The sequence below is a fragment of the Capsicum annuum genome, chromosome 12, assembly GCF_002878395.1.
Source record: "Capsicum annuum cultivar UCD-10X-F1 chromosome 12, UCD10Xv1.1, whole genome shotgun sequence".
NCBI lineage: Eukaryota > Viridiplantae > Streptophyta > Magnoliopsida > Solanales > Solanaceae > Capsicum > Capsicum annuum.
Genome location: NC_061122.1, coordinates 220,961,922 through 220,975,202, shown reverse-complemented (window position 1 = coordinate 220,975,202; position 13,281 = coordinate 220,961,922). Strand labels below are relative to the sequence as shown.

At 35.4% G+C, this 13,281-nt stretch overlaps 1 protein-coding gene across 3 annotated transcripts; it reads left to right on the top strand.

The window, feature by feature from the left end:
* The first annotated feature begins 1,954 nt into the window (after window positions 1–1,954).
* LOC107851120 (zinc finger CCCH domain-containing protein 6) lies at window positions 1,955–13,054 on the top strand. Of its 3 annotated transcripts, none has more exons than XM_016696036.2 (4): window positions 1,955–2,360; window positions 7,268–7,477; window positions 11,094–11,218; window positions 11,638–13,054. In XM_016696036.2, the coding sequence occupies exons 1-4, from the start codon at window positions 2,301–2,303 to the stop codon at window positions 12,854–12,856; spliced, it is 1,614 nt and encodes a 537-aa protein (XP_016551522.2). In that variant the 5' UTR covers window positions 1,955–2,300; the 3' UTR covers window positions 12,857–13,054. The 3 variants fall into 3 exon arrangements, with proteins under 3 accessions (XP_016551522.2, XP_016551521.2, XP_016551523.2); XM_016696035.2 differs by having other exon boundaries at window positions 1,969–2,360; window positions 11,091–11,218; XM_016696037.2 differs by having other exon boundaries at window positions 1,986–2,360; window positions 7,362–7,477.
* The last annotated feature ends 227 nt before the right edge of the window (window positions 13,055–13,281 follow it).

Genomic DNA, 13,281 nt, shown 5'->3' with positions numbered 1-13,281 from the left:
ATGTGTAGAGATGGTGAAATAAGGGGAGAAGGGAGAAGGGAGAAGGGAGAAGGGAAAATTTCAAAAATTACTATATATAGTACTCTATCTTTTTTGTTATTTTTATTTGTTATTTTTTTATATTTTATTCTTAACATTAATTAATTATTCTCCCATAATAGAAATAGTATGGTAAAATCAATATATCAATTATTATTTTTTAATAAATATGTCAAATCAAAATGTGATAAGTAAATCCGCATGAAGGGAGAGAGTAATGAATAACACTTTTAATCCAAATGGAATTACTTGCGTTATATGAAGGACCGAAAACCATTGAGGATCACCAATTCACCCCTGTGGAGATCCACACTGATTCTATGGAAGTAATTAAAATGCTTAAGGAAAATCATGCTCTCTATGATGGTATTCTTGATGATTGCAGGTACAGGTTAAGAAGGTTGGGGAATCCAGTCGTACGCCATAGCTATAGAGAAGAAAATATGGTGTTGGACGCGCTAGCAAAGATGGGAGCAAACTCATTAATTTTTGAAGAAGCAAGACTTTTGGAAGTTCCTTCAGTGTGTGTCCGAAATGCTCTATGGAAAGACACGATAGGAACTACATTTGAAAGAAGTCTAAGAGCTATTATGGGCGGTAGAATAGACCTTAGCTACCAAGTTTTTGAAATCAACCCACGTTGATCACCTAGAAGCATGTAAAAAATAAATTATTATTATAATAACCATCATCTATTACCAAAAAAAAAAAGTTTATTGCAAAGGGAAAGTACAATTTATTTTGTCTTGAAAACTCACAAACTTCGATTTGTTTCATTGTACTTTAGTTTATTTCAATAAACAATAAAATGTTTTATAGTTTTAATTCTTTTAAATTTACACTTTACGAACGAAATGTTCTTATTCTTATGAAAAGAATTTATGTCTACCTACAAGTTTCAAAGTTATTAATTGTTGTTGTGTGGAGACATGTAACAAATTATTGATTTCAAAGTTTGATTCATATTATAAAATTTAATTCAAATTTAAGTTTTTGGGATCAAATGCCTTTACAAATTAAATTAATCCATTTTATTATTTACCAACCCTAAGTCAAGTTCACCCCTCATATTCAAAAATTTTTACGTGGTGTGACATTTTTAAAGACTTAACTATAATAAATATAATATCTTTTTAAATATATAAATATAAAATATTTTACTACACGTGTAACATTTTTCAAAGAATTATAATAGTAGATGATTATAAGCCTTAATAAGAATTGTAACTTGGCATTTACAGGCTAAACAAAACTCCACAGATCAAGGGATATGACTTATGAGGCCATCAAACTAAATAAATCGAAATAAAAAAGTATTCCTTCCATAAATGATATGAATGACATTATTTGATTTGATACAATATTTAAAAAATAAAAACTTCTAAAATTTATGATCTAAAAGAATCTTTAGATTTTATTTTGTGGCAGATCAAGATACAAAGAAAAATTTAAACTTTAATTATTTCTAAGTAGATGGCAAAGTGACAATCGAGATGATCTTTGAGTCGGTTCAACAATTTTATTTAGTCCAGATGCAGTTTAGCAAATTTGGCTAAATTTTATTTGTATTCACAGGACCTCGAATGAATTTGAAGGGATTATCCGAAGTCTTTTTTATAGCAGGCTAAAAAGGAAAGGGCATAAGATAAAATGCGCTATAATAAGTGTTATATATTAGTTGATTATTTATTAAATTAGAATAAAAATAATCATTTTTTTTTCATTTTACTTATATAATTAATAGTACAATTATAATTCTAATATTTATTCTTATGCGTAATAAATATCATTAATATAAATAAAGAATAAAAATAAAGTTTATCTTTCAATAAAGGAATAGTAATTACGTGGCAAATGCATACGTGTATGAATGAACACAGCTCTTTTTCCAGTGATATAACAGTGTGTTAATAACAGTTCACAATTTTAGAAAATACTAAAAATATTTTTAAAAGAAATAAAAAAAGGGGCGCAAAAAAAAAATAAAAATAAAAATAGAGGAATTAGGGTTCTTATATAGGTTCCCTTTGATCTCTCTCTATTCCTCTCTTTCTCAAGTAAAAGTTTCCGTCTCAATCGAATCAAAATTGAACATTTATATCAAGGGTCTTTTTGGTATGCCGATTATTAGTCGGCGGTGATTTTTTTTTTTGATAATTAAAAAAAATCAGTGTTGAATGTCATTGGTGACTTAAGATTTATATACATATTTGAGAATTGTATCGAAAAAAAATCGAATTTATAATTTACATTTTGTAAATATGCGAGGACAGGTGAAATCGAAACGGGTTACTTGGGCTTCAGATGTTAATCTTTGTCAGGTATAATTTTTATGAAGATCCGTAGTTTTTACTCACTTGTGGTATAGTTGATTGTTTAATCGAAGTATTGATTAACCAAAAAATTAAAGAAAAAATAAATAAAAAATAAAAAGTATGAATTATAATTGGGAAGTGATGGACTCTGAAGTGTTGATTAACGATTTGGTTTTGTGAAATTTGTTTGTTGCGATACGCTAAAGCTGTTTTTTTTAATGCCGGGATTGGAGTGAAATGGGTTAAAAGTAGGAATGGATTTTTACGGTTTGTATAGTCCAATCGATTAGTAAAGTTGTTGTCATGTGACCAGGTGGTTACGGTTTGATGGTTCATATAGTACATTCAACTGGTAAAGTTGTTATCTTGATGGTTCGTATAGTACATTGAAATGGTAAAGTTGTGGTAAAGTTGTTGTCATGTGACCAGGAGGTTAGAGTTTTACAGTTCATATAGTATGATAAAGTTGTTGTTTTGATTGTTTGTATAGTACATTGAATTGGTAAAGTTGTTGTGAAGTGACCAGGAGGTTAGGGTATTGCAGTTCATATAGAGGTTAGGGTATTGCAGTTCATATACATTCAACTGATAAAGTTGTTGTCTTGATGGTTCGTATGATACATTGAATTGGTAAAGTTGTTGTCATGTGACAGGAGGTTATGGTTTTGCGGTTCATATGGTACATTCAACTGGTAAAGTTGTTGCCATGACTAGGATGTTACTGTTTTACAGCTCATATAGTACATTCAATTGGTAAAGTCGTCATGTGACTAGGAGGTTAGGTTTGATGGTTCATATAGTACGTTTAACGGGTAAATTTGTTGTCATGTGAAGGTTATGGTTTTATGGTTCATTGTATTGTGACCAGGAGATTATGGTTTTACGGCTCATATAGTACATTGAACTGGGAAAGTTGTCGCCTTGTGACTAGGAGGTTACAGTTTTATGGTTAATATATAACATTTAACTGATAAAGTTGTAATCATGTGAACAGGAGGTTATGGTTTTATGGTTCATATAGAGTACATTCAACTGGTAAAGTTGTTGCCTTGTGACTAGGAGGTTACCGTTTTATGGTTTTTATAGTATATTTTACTGATTAAGTTGTAGACTTGTGTTCAGGAGGTTACAGTTTTTATGGTTCATATAGTACATTTAACTGATAAAGTTGTAATGTGTTCAGGAGGTTAAGGTTACTGGTAAAGTTGTTGTCTTGTGACCAGGAGTTTACGGGTTCAAGCTACTAAAATAACCTCTTGTAGAAATGTAGTTTAAGGCTTGGCACAATAGATACTTGTAGTATGGCCCTTAGCTTTAGTGCATTGGATTTCCCTTTTTATATAGTCCACTCCAACTTAATTTGGAATGAGGCCTAGTTGTTTTTATTATTGAATTTTAATAACGATTATATAGTTTTATCACTTCTAAGTCAAGTTAAATTGAGTTTGGCTTTTGAATGTTATAGGGAATGGTATGGAGTGACTTTCTTGGTGCTAGATGTTATATGTTTAATACATTGCCAGAATTTATTTATTCTGGAAACTGAAATCTAATGTTAACATTTTGACAGCCAATAGATGATATAGCTAAAGGCCAGACTAGTTTGAATTTGAGCGGTAGTTGATTGATATATGTGAGTGCCGATGTTAAGGATCACTTATTTGTAAGCAAGGGCCACAAAGATTTCTTCGTGAAAAAGCTTTTCCTTGTCAATATAGGGCCATCTTTCATCTGCTTTTTCTAATTTTTTTGAAATCGATAGGATGAATTCTTGTTGATTGAGTGTTTGGCTGAGGAGCCCTTTTTTCTTTTATAAGGGAAGAGATTGTAGCTGGGTACAAATAGGTCGGTGAAAGACGAGTAGCAAGCATGTGGGATGTACCGTTTTGCTTTGACGTTGTCATTTGGTTGAAAATTAGCAAAATTTTCCTATGTTGACGTTGTCATTTGGTCGAAAATTAGCAAACTTAACATCTATGGCAGATTCTGTGCCCCAAAATTTAGACTTATGAAGCTAAGCTGGCAGGGAAGGTATGACCCCTCACCCATTGGAAAATAGGGACCCGTAGGGCGGGCTCACTCACATACTGGATAGGTGACTCGGAATTATAGTGCTAGTTCCCAACTTTCTAAAATCAAATTGAAGTACAGAAGTTTGGCCGGAGACTTCCGTCTGGCGGTCATGGGAAAGCCAAAACTTGTATTCGTTGATTGATGGAGGGAGCAATAATTTTAGCAGAATGAGAAAGCTAAATCACTCTGTTAATTTTGAAACCAAAGAATCCAGTTATATGTGTTGATTAAATTTTCTGAAGTGTATTCATTCAAAAACAGAGGAAAAGAGAAAAGGTAGATGCAGTTTCAAAGTTTAGTGAAATTATACTTGCAAATCTATTCTACCCTGCGAACATATGCATAGAGATTTTGTGAAGCTTACTTGCGCTCACCTTGTCCACCAAGGTTTAGACGAGTACACTAAAATTCTTAACTAACTCTCTCTCTCTCTTTAGAATGTTGACAATTTTTGATGCACTTAAAAGTTACTATTGTTAGAAAAGTTAGAGAACTTCTAGATAATTCCTAATGTTTAAAAGTTCAAGTATTGAGCATTGGAACTAAATAGGTCCAGATTGAGTGAATGCATCTTAAGGATAGTTGTTACCTCGTACATGTTTCTTGTGGGAGGTGATAGGTATCATATGAAATTAGTTGAGGTGCACACAAGCTGACCCAAACATCACCGGTTATTAAAAAATTAAGCTATGTGGAAAAAATCCCTTCTCAAAGGTTGGTGCTGCTTTAATTTACACTTGAGAATTACAGAACTTAAGGATATTTCTTCTTTCATAAAAAAGAACTTGAGAAAATCATCTTTTTTACCTCAAAATGATTGCCTTTTATTTTCAGATATGTAGATTACAAAGTTTTTGATATATACATGCTGGGCTGGGATCCAAGTATGTTAGGATAAGAGCAATAACATTGACATATGAAGGCGGGATAGAGAGAACAGTACATGGACAAGGGTTTTGCATTAGTCCAGTCATGTTTCAATGATTTTTGCGGGGAAAGATAGGGTCTTTAGTATTTCATTTTGTAGTGGCCAAAGGCATGTGCATCAGTGTGTAGGTGGGTTAAAAGCTGTCTTGGTGACAAATGATGCATGATGGTCTAGTTTTGTGTTACAGTATCAGAAGTCATGCAGAGGAATCATGTTGGAAAAGTTTGGGGATATTTGTTTTATGTCAACAAGAAGACAAACAAACGATTCAGTCAAGACAACTAAGTATGACAACATGAACTTCTGACCTTCCTGCTTTACAATGTAAAGGTCTCACATTGAATTTAAGTCATGGAGAAAGGGGTAAAAGAAGCACAGAGTAGGGAGAAGGTGCTAAAAGATACCAGTGTCTAGAGACAAGTATCTAGAGACAAGTAATAAAAGCTTATAATACGAACGTGATTAGGCTACCAATAATGATGTATATTAGGTTAAACTCATTTAATTTTAAAAAAAAATTAGTCCCTTAAGTATACTGCAACAAGTTTTTCATGAAAGCAATTAATGTTTCTGTTAATAATCTTTCAGACCATGGATTACCTATGTCTACCTTGTCTCCTTTATGGTTGTCCTAGATTTTCTGTTTCATTCTGATTTGGTTCTCTAATATGGTAGACGGTGTTTGGGTAAAGCTTATATGCCGGTCAAATTAGCTAATAAGCTCTTTTTGATTTTTTTACACGTTTGGTAAATCCCAAAATGCTTATAAGCTAAATTAGCCAAAATTCATAAGTTGGTCACCTCCAACTTATCGTTTTTTAGCTTAATAACACTTTTAGTTTTACCCAGTAATTTTTTATCCCTAATAATATTATTATTATTTCTGAAAATACTATGGACAAAACAGAACTCCTAACTCCCCTCTCCATTCCATCTTTTTTGTTCGTCTAAAATAAATTTTAAGGATATACTGGTTCTTATCGGCACTTTCTTACCACACATCAACTGTTTATTATCAGTTTCAACATTTCTATCCAAACACGTAACTAATTATTTATAAAATCAGTTTTAACACCAAAAAATGCTTTTCAATGCTTAATGCTTATCAACCACTTTCAATCAGCTAAACGAATGATCTCGTAATATACTTAGGATAAAATCAGAGATTCTTCTACGCAGAGGCAAGAAATAAGTTGCATCTTTACTCTTGAGATTGATGATTGAATTAAATTGGCATGCGACTACTTAAGTTTGGTGGCTTGTTTGAGTGAGGTTCTGTAGAGGTACATGGCCGATCACTTAAAAACGCAGTTTGCTAGTTCAAGATGCTAGAATGATGTGGGTTGTAAAAAATGCTGTTGCACCCATCCTTTCTCTTGAGGTTGATGATTGAATCACTGTGGATTAAGTTGGTATGCGACTACTTAAATTTGGTGGCTTGTTTGAGTGAGGTTCTGTAGGTACATGACTGATCACTTAAAAGGGGATAGTGTGCACTTTCATGCTAGGTGATGTTCTCACCGTGGATCTTCTATAGTATACATCTTATGTGGGATAAGCAACAAACAACAACGTACCCAGTGTAGTCCTAGTGTAGAGTGTACACAGACCTTACCTCTACTGCTGAGGTAGAGAGAAGATAGAGAGGCGATTTCCGATAGACCCTCAGATTATATGGGATAAACTAGTTCATATTATAAATTTATAGTTGTTGATAGTGATTTTCATTGATCAATACCAATATATGCATGACAAGTTTTGGTGAATGATGTCTTTATGACAAGTTTTGGTGAATGATGTCTTTTGGTACCAATTTTGATCAAATCTTTTTCTCTGATTGGTATATATGTGTGTTGATTGATGATGCTTTCAAATAGAATGCTTTTGCCTGAATAGATCTTTCTTTTAATAGGTAAAACTTTTCCTGTCTGAAGATTCCCCTTCCCAAGTTGGATTAGGAGCTCAAGATCATCTCCAAGCAAAGAAATCATTACCTTTGTACGCAGGTGTTTTGGTGACCGATGATAATTTACCACCAGGCTTTGAGGGCGCACAGTCTGCAAGCCCCTGGAAGAATAAATTAGCTCAAATCCCTGTAATCAAATGGAGTCGTCCTCCATCTGTAAGTTGCATTTTTTTAATTTTAATTTTTATTTTTCAGAAGGGCAGACTTGGCATAACTTGGAAAGTTTGTGCCCTGTGTGACCAGGAGGTCACAGGTTCGAGTCTTGAGACAGCCTCTTGTAGAAATGTAGGTTAAGGTTGTGTATAATAGAACCTCGTGTCCGGCCCTTCCCTAGACCCCGCGCATAGCAGGAGCTTAGTGCACTGGACTGCCCTTAATTTTTGTTTTTCAGGTATTACTTTATTGTTAGCACTATTTAGGGTGTTAGTAGTTATGATAAATAGTTGGACTCTCGCCTCAATAAAATGAATTAACAAAATGCTCTGTATATTGCCTTGTCCAGTTTGACTTTTTATCATGTCTAAAAATGAATATATAATCTACTGATCAAGGGGGATAAAATAACGTATGTCTATCCTCCGTAACTAGTTTGGTATTGGGGCGTAGAATTTTGAATGTGGTTTGTGATAGGAAATTTCAGAATTTATGAACATTGGTTTAATATTGGTTGGTAAAAGAAAGATGAGGTGCTTTTCTTCCTGACCAAGCGGTCCTGCTTATCAAAAAAGCTGAATGATTCAGTTGAGTTTATTGTCATTTCAATTTAAGAAATGCAAATGAAGAGAAGATTTTCTATTTGATTGTTAAAAAGCAGCCTATAAAAAAATGGCATATAGGACATTAAGGAATCGTTGTTTGCTCCTTTTAAATCTGCAGGGCCATAGTATTGAAACTTCCACACAGATAACTGATTTAACAAACTAGAAAAATTCTGAGTAGCTCTCGCAAAGTCGATTTTTAGACAAGATAGACCGATCCAAAACCTTATTCCTTTTGTCTTGACAAAATCCCTATTTTTGATTTCTTCCCCTTCTGTCCTAGTCTTAGTGGACATTAGTTACCGGGTAGGTTGATACCTGTTGGTGGTGGGAAGTGACAGGTATCCCTTGTAATGAGTGTAGGTGTGAGCAAGGTAGCCCGGACACCACGGTTATAAAAATCCCCTATATTTGATAAGGAAAAACTCTTGTGAAGTCTAATTTTGATCAGATATGCGCGGTTAAAATCGTTGCTTTTTTTTTTTTTGGATGAAGTAAGTTGTTTCATTCTCGGCATCAAGCAGATGCAAAGAGTACAAAAGTAGATATGCTAGCTCTATTACATGATAAAAATTAAGACCGGGGAGCCAGCCACAAAATCAAAAAAATCTAGAGAAGACTTAACATGACTATGGACAGTCTAGAGTTAAAGAGCTAATGATATCTAAGTAAGCAGTAGAACTATTCACATATGACTGGTAGTAGCATGATAATGTAGAGCTAGGCATCCATCAAAAACTCGAAAACAGATACAATTTGAATAGTAACTGTAGGAAATATTAATTGGATGATGAAGATAAAATAATTGCTAGAGTATCAACTTGGAGTTTGCCAAGGCATCTGGAGTTGTATGTTGCAAAGTACTTAAATAGAAGCTTTGAGGTCATCTGCATTTCTATTATAAAACTATTCAAGTTTTAAGAGGAAAATATCATCCGTCAAAGTCGAGATATTTAAAGAAGTGTAATAGAATATATCTAGGAGCATTTGGCGATGGGATTCTTTTGCTCTTTTCCAAAGTTATCTCTGGAAAACATGTTTGGCCATAAAACTTTGGCATTTCGGGAATTTGGAAAACACCAGAAAGCCATTTTCACTTCTCCACTCCAAATTACTCACAAACAACTCCAATTTGTATTCACAATTGCAAGTTTCAAATGTCATTTTTCACTTTGAAAACAAAATCTACTTTTTTCAAACACTCGCAATTTGCATCCCCTCCCCCCCCCCAAAAAATAAAATATAATGCAATATTCTTAATGAATATCTGATAATCAGAAATTCAAATAATTAGGATAGTTTCCTCTGTCCAAACTTTCTTCAATTCATGTAGTTCAAATTTTCTTTTTTCATGTAGTTGACATTTGTCTGTATGTCACTGTTGTCTTAAGTATTTTATAAAGGAGCTTTATATACGATGTTAACCTACTCAATTGAATATTATTTCTTTTCTTCTCTTGCTACTATTTTATAAGAAACATTGTATTTGTTCTATCAAGCAGTGTGTAATTCCCTCTTTCCCAATTTGTTGGTGCCATTTGACACATAAGCTAAATAAGCAGAAAAATGCCAAAGTTAACTTCTTAATAGGGTCCACAACAGACGCTGCAGCTCCTGGAAAAGCATCTCATTAAGGGAAAATGGAATATATATTTTAGGGTTCTTTTTATATTTATATAAGTCGCAATACTTTTTAACAGAGAAAAAAAGCCAAACAAATTCCGAGAAAAAAAAGCCAAACACATTGGAATTCAGGGAATAATATATCTTTTGATAATAAAATCACTTTAGTGTCAACATGAGATGTCCTAACGGGAGTAATATATAAGAGGGGAGAAAAGGTATCTCTCACCAAAGGATCCTCCAGAATATAAATAGATGGGTTTCCACCTGTTAAGCCAATTGAAATAAATGAGTTAATACTTGAATACAAATTCCCCATATACAACTTCAATGAGGTTAGATTTTTTTGTTTTTTTGCATTTATGGTTATGAGGATCCATGTACCCGGGCCAAACCGAACTAGCTTGGTATTGAGTAGTGGTTGTAGTTGTTGCTGTTGTAGTATTCTACTCACTGACTAAGAGCTATGAATCCCTTTACGCCATATGGATAAAGCAAATAATACTGTTACTTTACTAGGAAGGAGCATGGGGGTAACGGTTAAAGTTGCTGCGATTTGACTAGGAGGTTCGAGTTCACGGGTTCTATTTGACTAGGCTGCGTAAGCCACACTTGTGGGAAGGAAATGCATCTCGAATCCCTATATCCTTATTAAATCCACATTTCTCCTTGTATCTGCTAACCGTTTCCCAGTGTCGGTGGTTTTCTCTTATTGATTCCTCATCATACAAAATCGCATGTCAACCTCTTGTTCCTGAAAGCATCTCTTTGAAATCCTAATCAAAGGTGTTGTAGAGAGGTGCTGACGAGAGAAGCATCGATGTAACAACTCCATCCTTCTAGAAAATTTTGTCAAGAGCAACGGACCCAAAAAAAAGGGCAGCACAAACCGCACGAGATTCGACAGTACATCTGAGATTGTTTACTAGATTGCACGTATAGGGAGAAATAGGAGTTATTGTTGAGTTAGGACCTGCTGGGTCCCCAAACTACGTTGATTAACAAGAAGCACAGTGCAGAAATTGAATGAACAGTTTATAGTCTACTGAGTGTTGAATGTTCATGGGCCATATCTGAAGTTGAATTGATAGTTACACTTGAGCAGTATCGGTTGGGTGTTTGTGGGTTTTGGGTGTGTGTGAAGCTACTTATACACACGCCGTGTCAGATTTTGAAGCATGCATTCTTTATTTTCAGCAATCTCTTGGCATTTGTTTTCTTCTTTTCTTTTTTCTCCTTTTCTTTCTCATATATTTGCATACATGAAGTGTCCCCAAAACTGCCAAACCCAAAAATAGAGGAAATTGAGCCTAAAGCATGCTACCATGCAGCAGGTAGTCATAGCATCAGTGTACTAGTTGCTAACAACGCCCTTGCTTGATTCTTAGCAGTTTGTGTTGGATATGAGATGGCGAGTGGTTGCGGGTGATGAAAGCAATGAAATGGAGGTTCAGAAACAACGGGAGATGAGAGTTCTTGAAGCAATTTATCCTCGTGAATCTTCTATTCCTCCAAAGTATGATACTTTAATCTTGTGGGATTTTTACTTTGTTTTTTTTTTTTTCTTTCTAGCCAGTTTTGGTAATGCATTGTCATGCCGAGGCCTCTCCACCACACAAAGGTAGGGGTAAGGTCTGCGTACATCCTATCCTCCGCAAGCCAAATGTTGGATTACACTGGGTATGATGTTGTCATCGATTTGTTTCTTCTAAAAGCACTTTTTGCTTCTTGTTTCTTTTCCATTGATCTTATTTTAGTTCTGGATGTCAATTCTTTTGCTTTATTTAAGCCGAGGGTCTATCGAAAATAACCTCTCTATCTATATGAAGTAGGAGTAAGGTCTGCGTACACTCCACCCTCCCCAGAACTCACTTGTGGGATTACACCGATATGTCGTATTTTACTTCTTTTAAATTGATTTTTATTTCCATGCAGTCCTTCAATGGTTCCTGGTGAAGAGACTCTTCGTAATGATCAGCACACCCCAGTTATACCCATAACTTCTGTTGAAGAGGAGGAGGTAGCAGATCCATCATTTGGCACTGCGATACCTACTAATGCTGTCAGCTCAACGGCCCAGGTAATGCAGTCTGGAGTTCCCTTGTCCAATAGAAATGCCGTAAATAAGCTTCCAGTCCATGGAATCTCATCATCTGGAGTAGTTCCTGGCGTGGAGCCTGATGCTGTAGCACAAGCGCAGGCTGCTTTAACTGCATTCATGGCAGACAGTGGCCAGTCAAATCTGATTGATCGTGAGCTGCTCATAAAAATTTTGAGTGACCCAAAAATTGTTGGGCAATTGGTTACACACCAAGGAGTAGGCACCAGCTCTCATAGCATGCCAGCTCCGAGTACACAAAGTATGTCTACTGCCAGTAACATGCTCAACTCAAGGCCGCAGGGGTCAAATATGTCTGCTGCTAGTAATGTGCTCAACTTAAGGCCGCAGGCGTCAAGTATATCTGCTGCTAGTAGCATGCTCAACTTAAGGCCACAGGCGTCAAGTATATCTGCTGCTAGTAGCATGCTCAACTTAAGGCCGCAGCCGTCAAGTACTGCTCCACCTCAAGCTGTAGTTAGTCGAGCTGATCCATCTTTCATTCACTCAGGTAGAACAGATCCTTCTCCAGTTCAAGTTAGTAGAACAGAACTAGTTATGCCTTCGGTGGCAGGTGCTACTAATAATGGGCCCTTCCACTCTGCTCCAAGTAGAATAGGACCCGTTCCCAGTTTGAGGCCTCGTGTGTCCGAGACCATATCTGCTTCATCACCAACTCCATTAGCAACAGTGTCGACACCTTCTTCCTCAGTGCTAGCACCTGTAACTAGGGACATCAACTATTACAAGTCTCTCATTCAGCAACACGGAGGAGAAAGGCAAGAAACGTTACCGCCACAATATAACAACAACAACCGAAACAACCAGCAACAATTAGCCTCAATTCAAGAACAACAAAATAGCTATAATTCAAGAGATTCAAAACCTAAGATAATGAAACCTTGCATCTATTTTAATAGTTCAAGAGGGTGCCGGCATGGTGCGAATTGTGCATATTTGCATGATGCATCCCCTCAACAGAGGGGGGTAGGTAATCTGCCAGAGGTCCAAAGTTCAAAGAGAATGAAAATGGATAGGGAAATTACTGGTACATAATAATGCAGCTGGCTCTTTCATGTACATTATTTTTTTACTCAAGGGAGGAATTGCTTGTTGCAACTCTGCCATTTTTGCCCCCTTTTTCTTTTTTCCATTCTCTAGAATGAGTCAACTTCATTGAATATTTTTCTTTTATGGTTTTTTTTTCCAGATACTATACAGATAAGTGAAACTTTCTTCTCGTTTTTTCTTCTTCTTTTACTGTGGTGCATGCATGATGCGCAATACCTCTAATGAAGTTCTTTTACCTAGTTATATGCTCTAGGGTTATCCTGATGGTTGCCTAGTTATTGCACAAGTGGGGGTCTGCGTAGGTAGAGCATACGCATCCTTATTTCTACCTTGTGAGATAGAGAGGTGTTTTTCAATAGACCTTCAACTCAAGGATAAACACGGTTTATATACAAGGAAAATTTACAGCT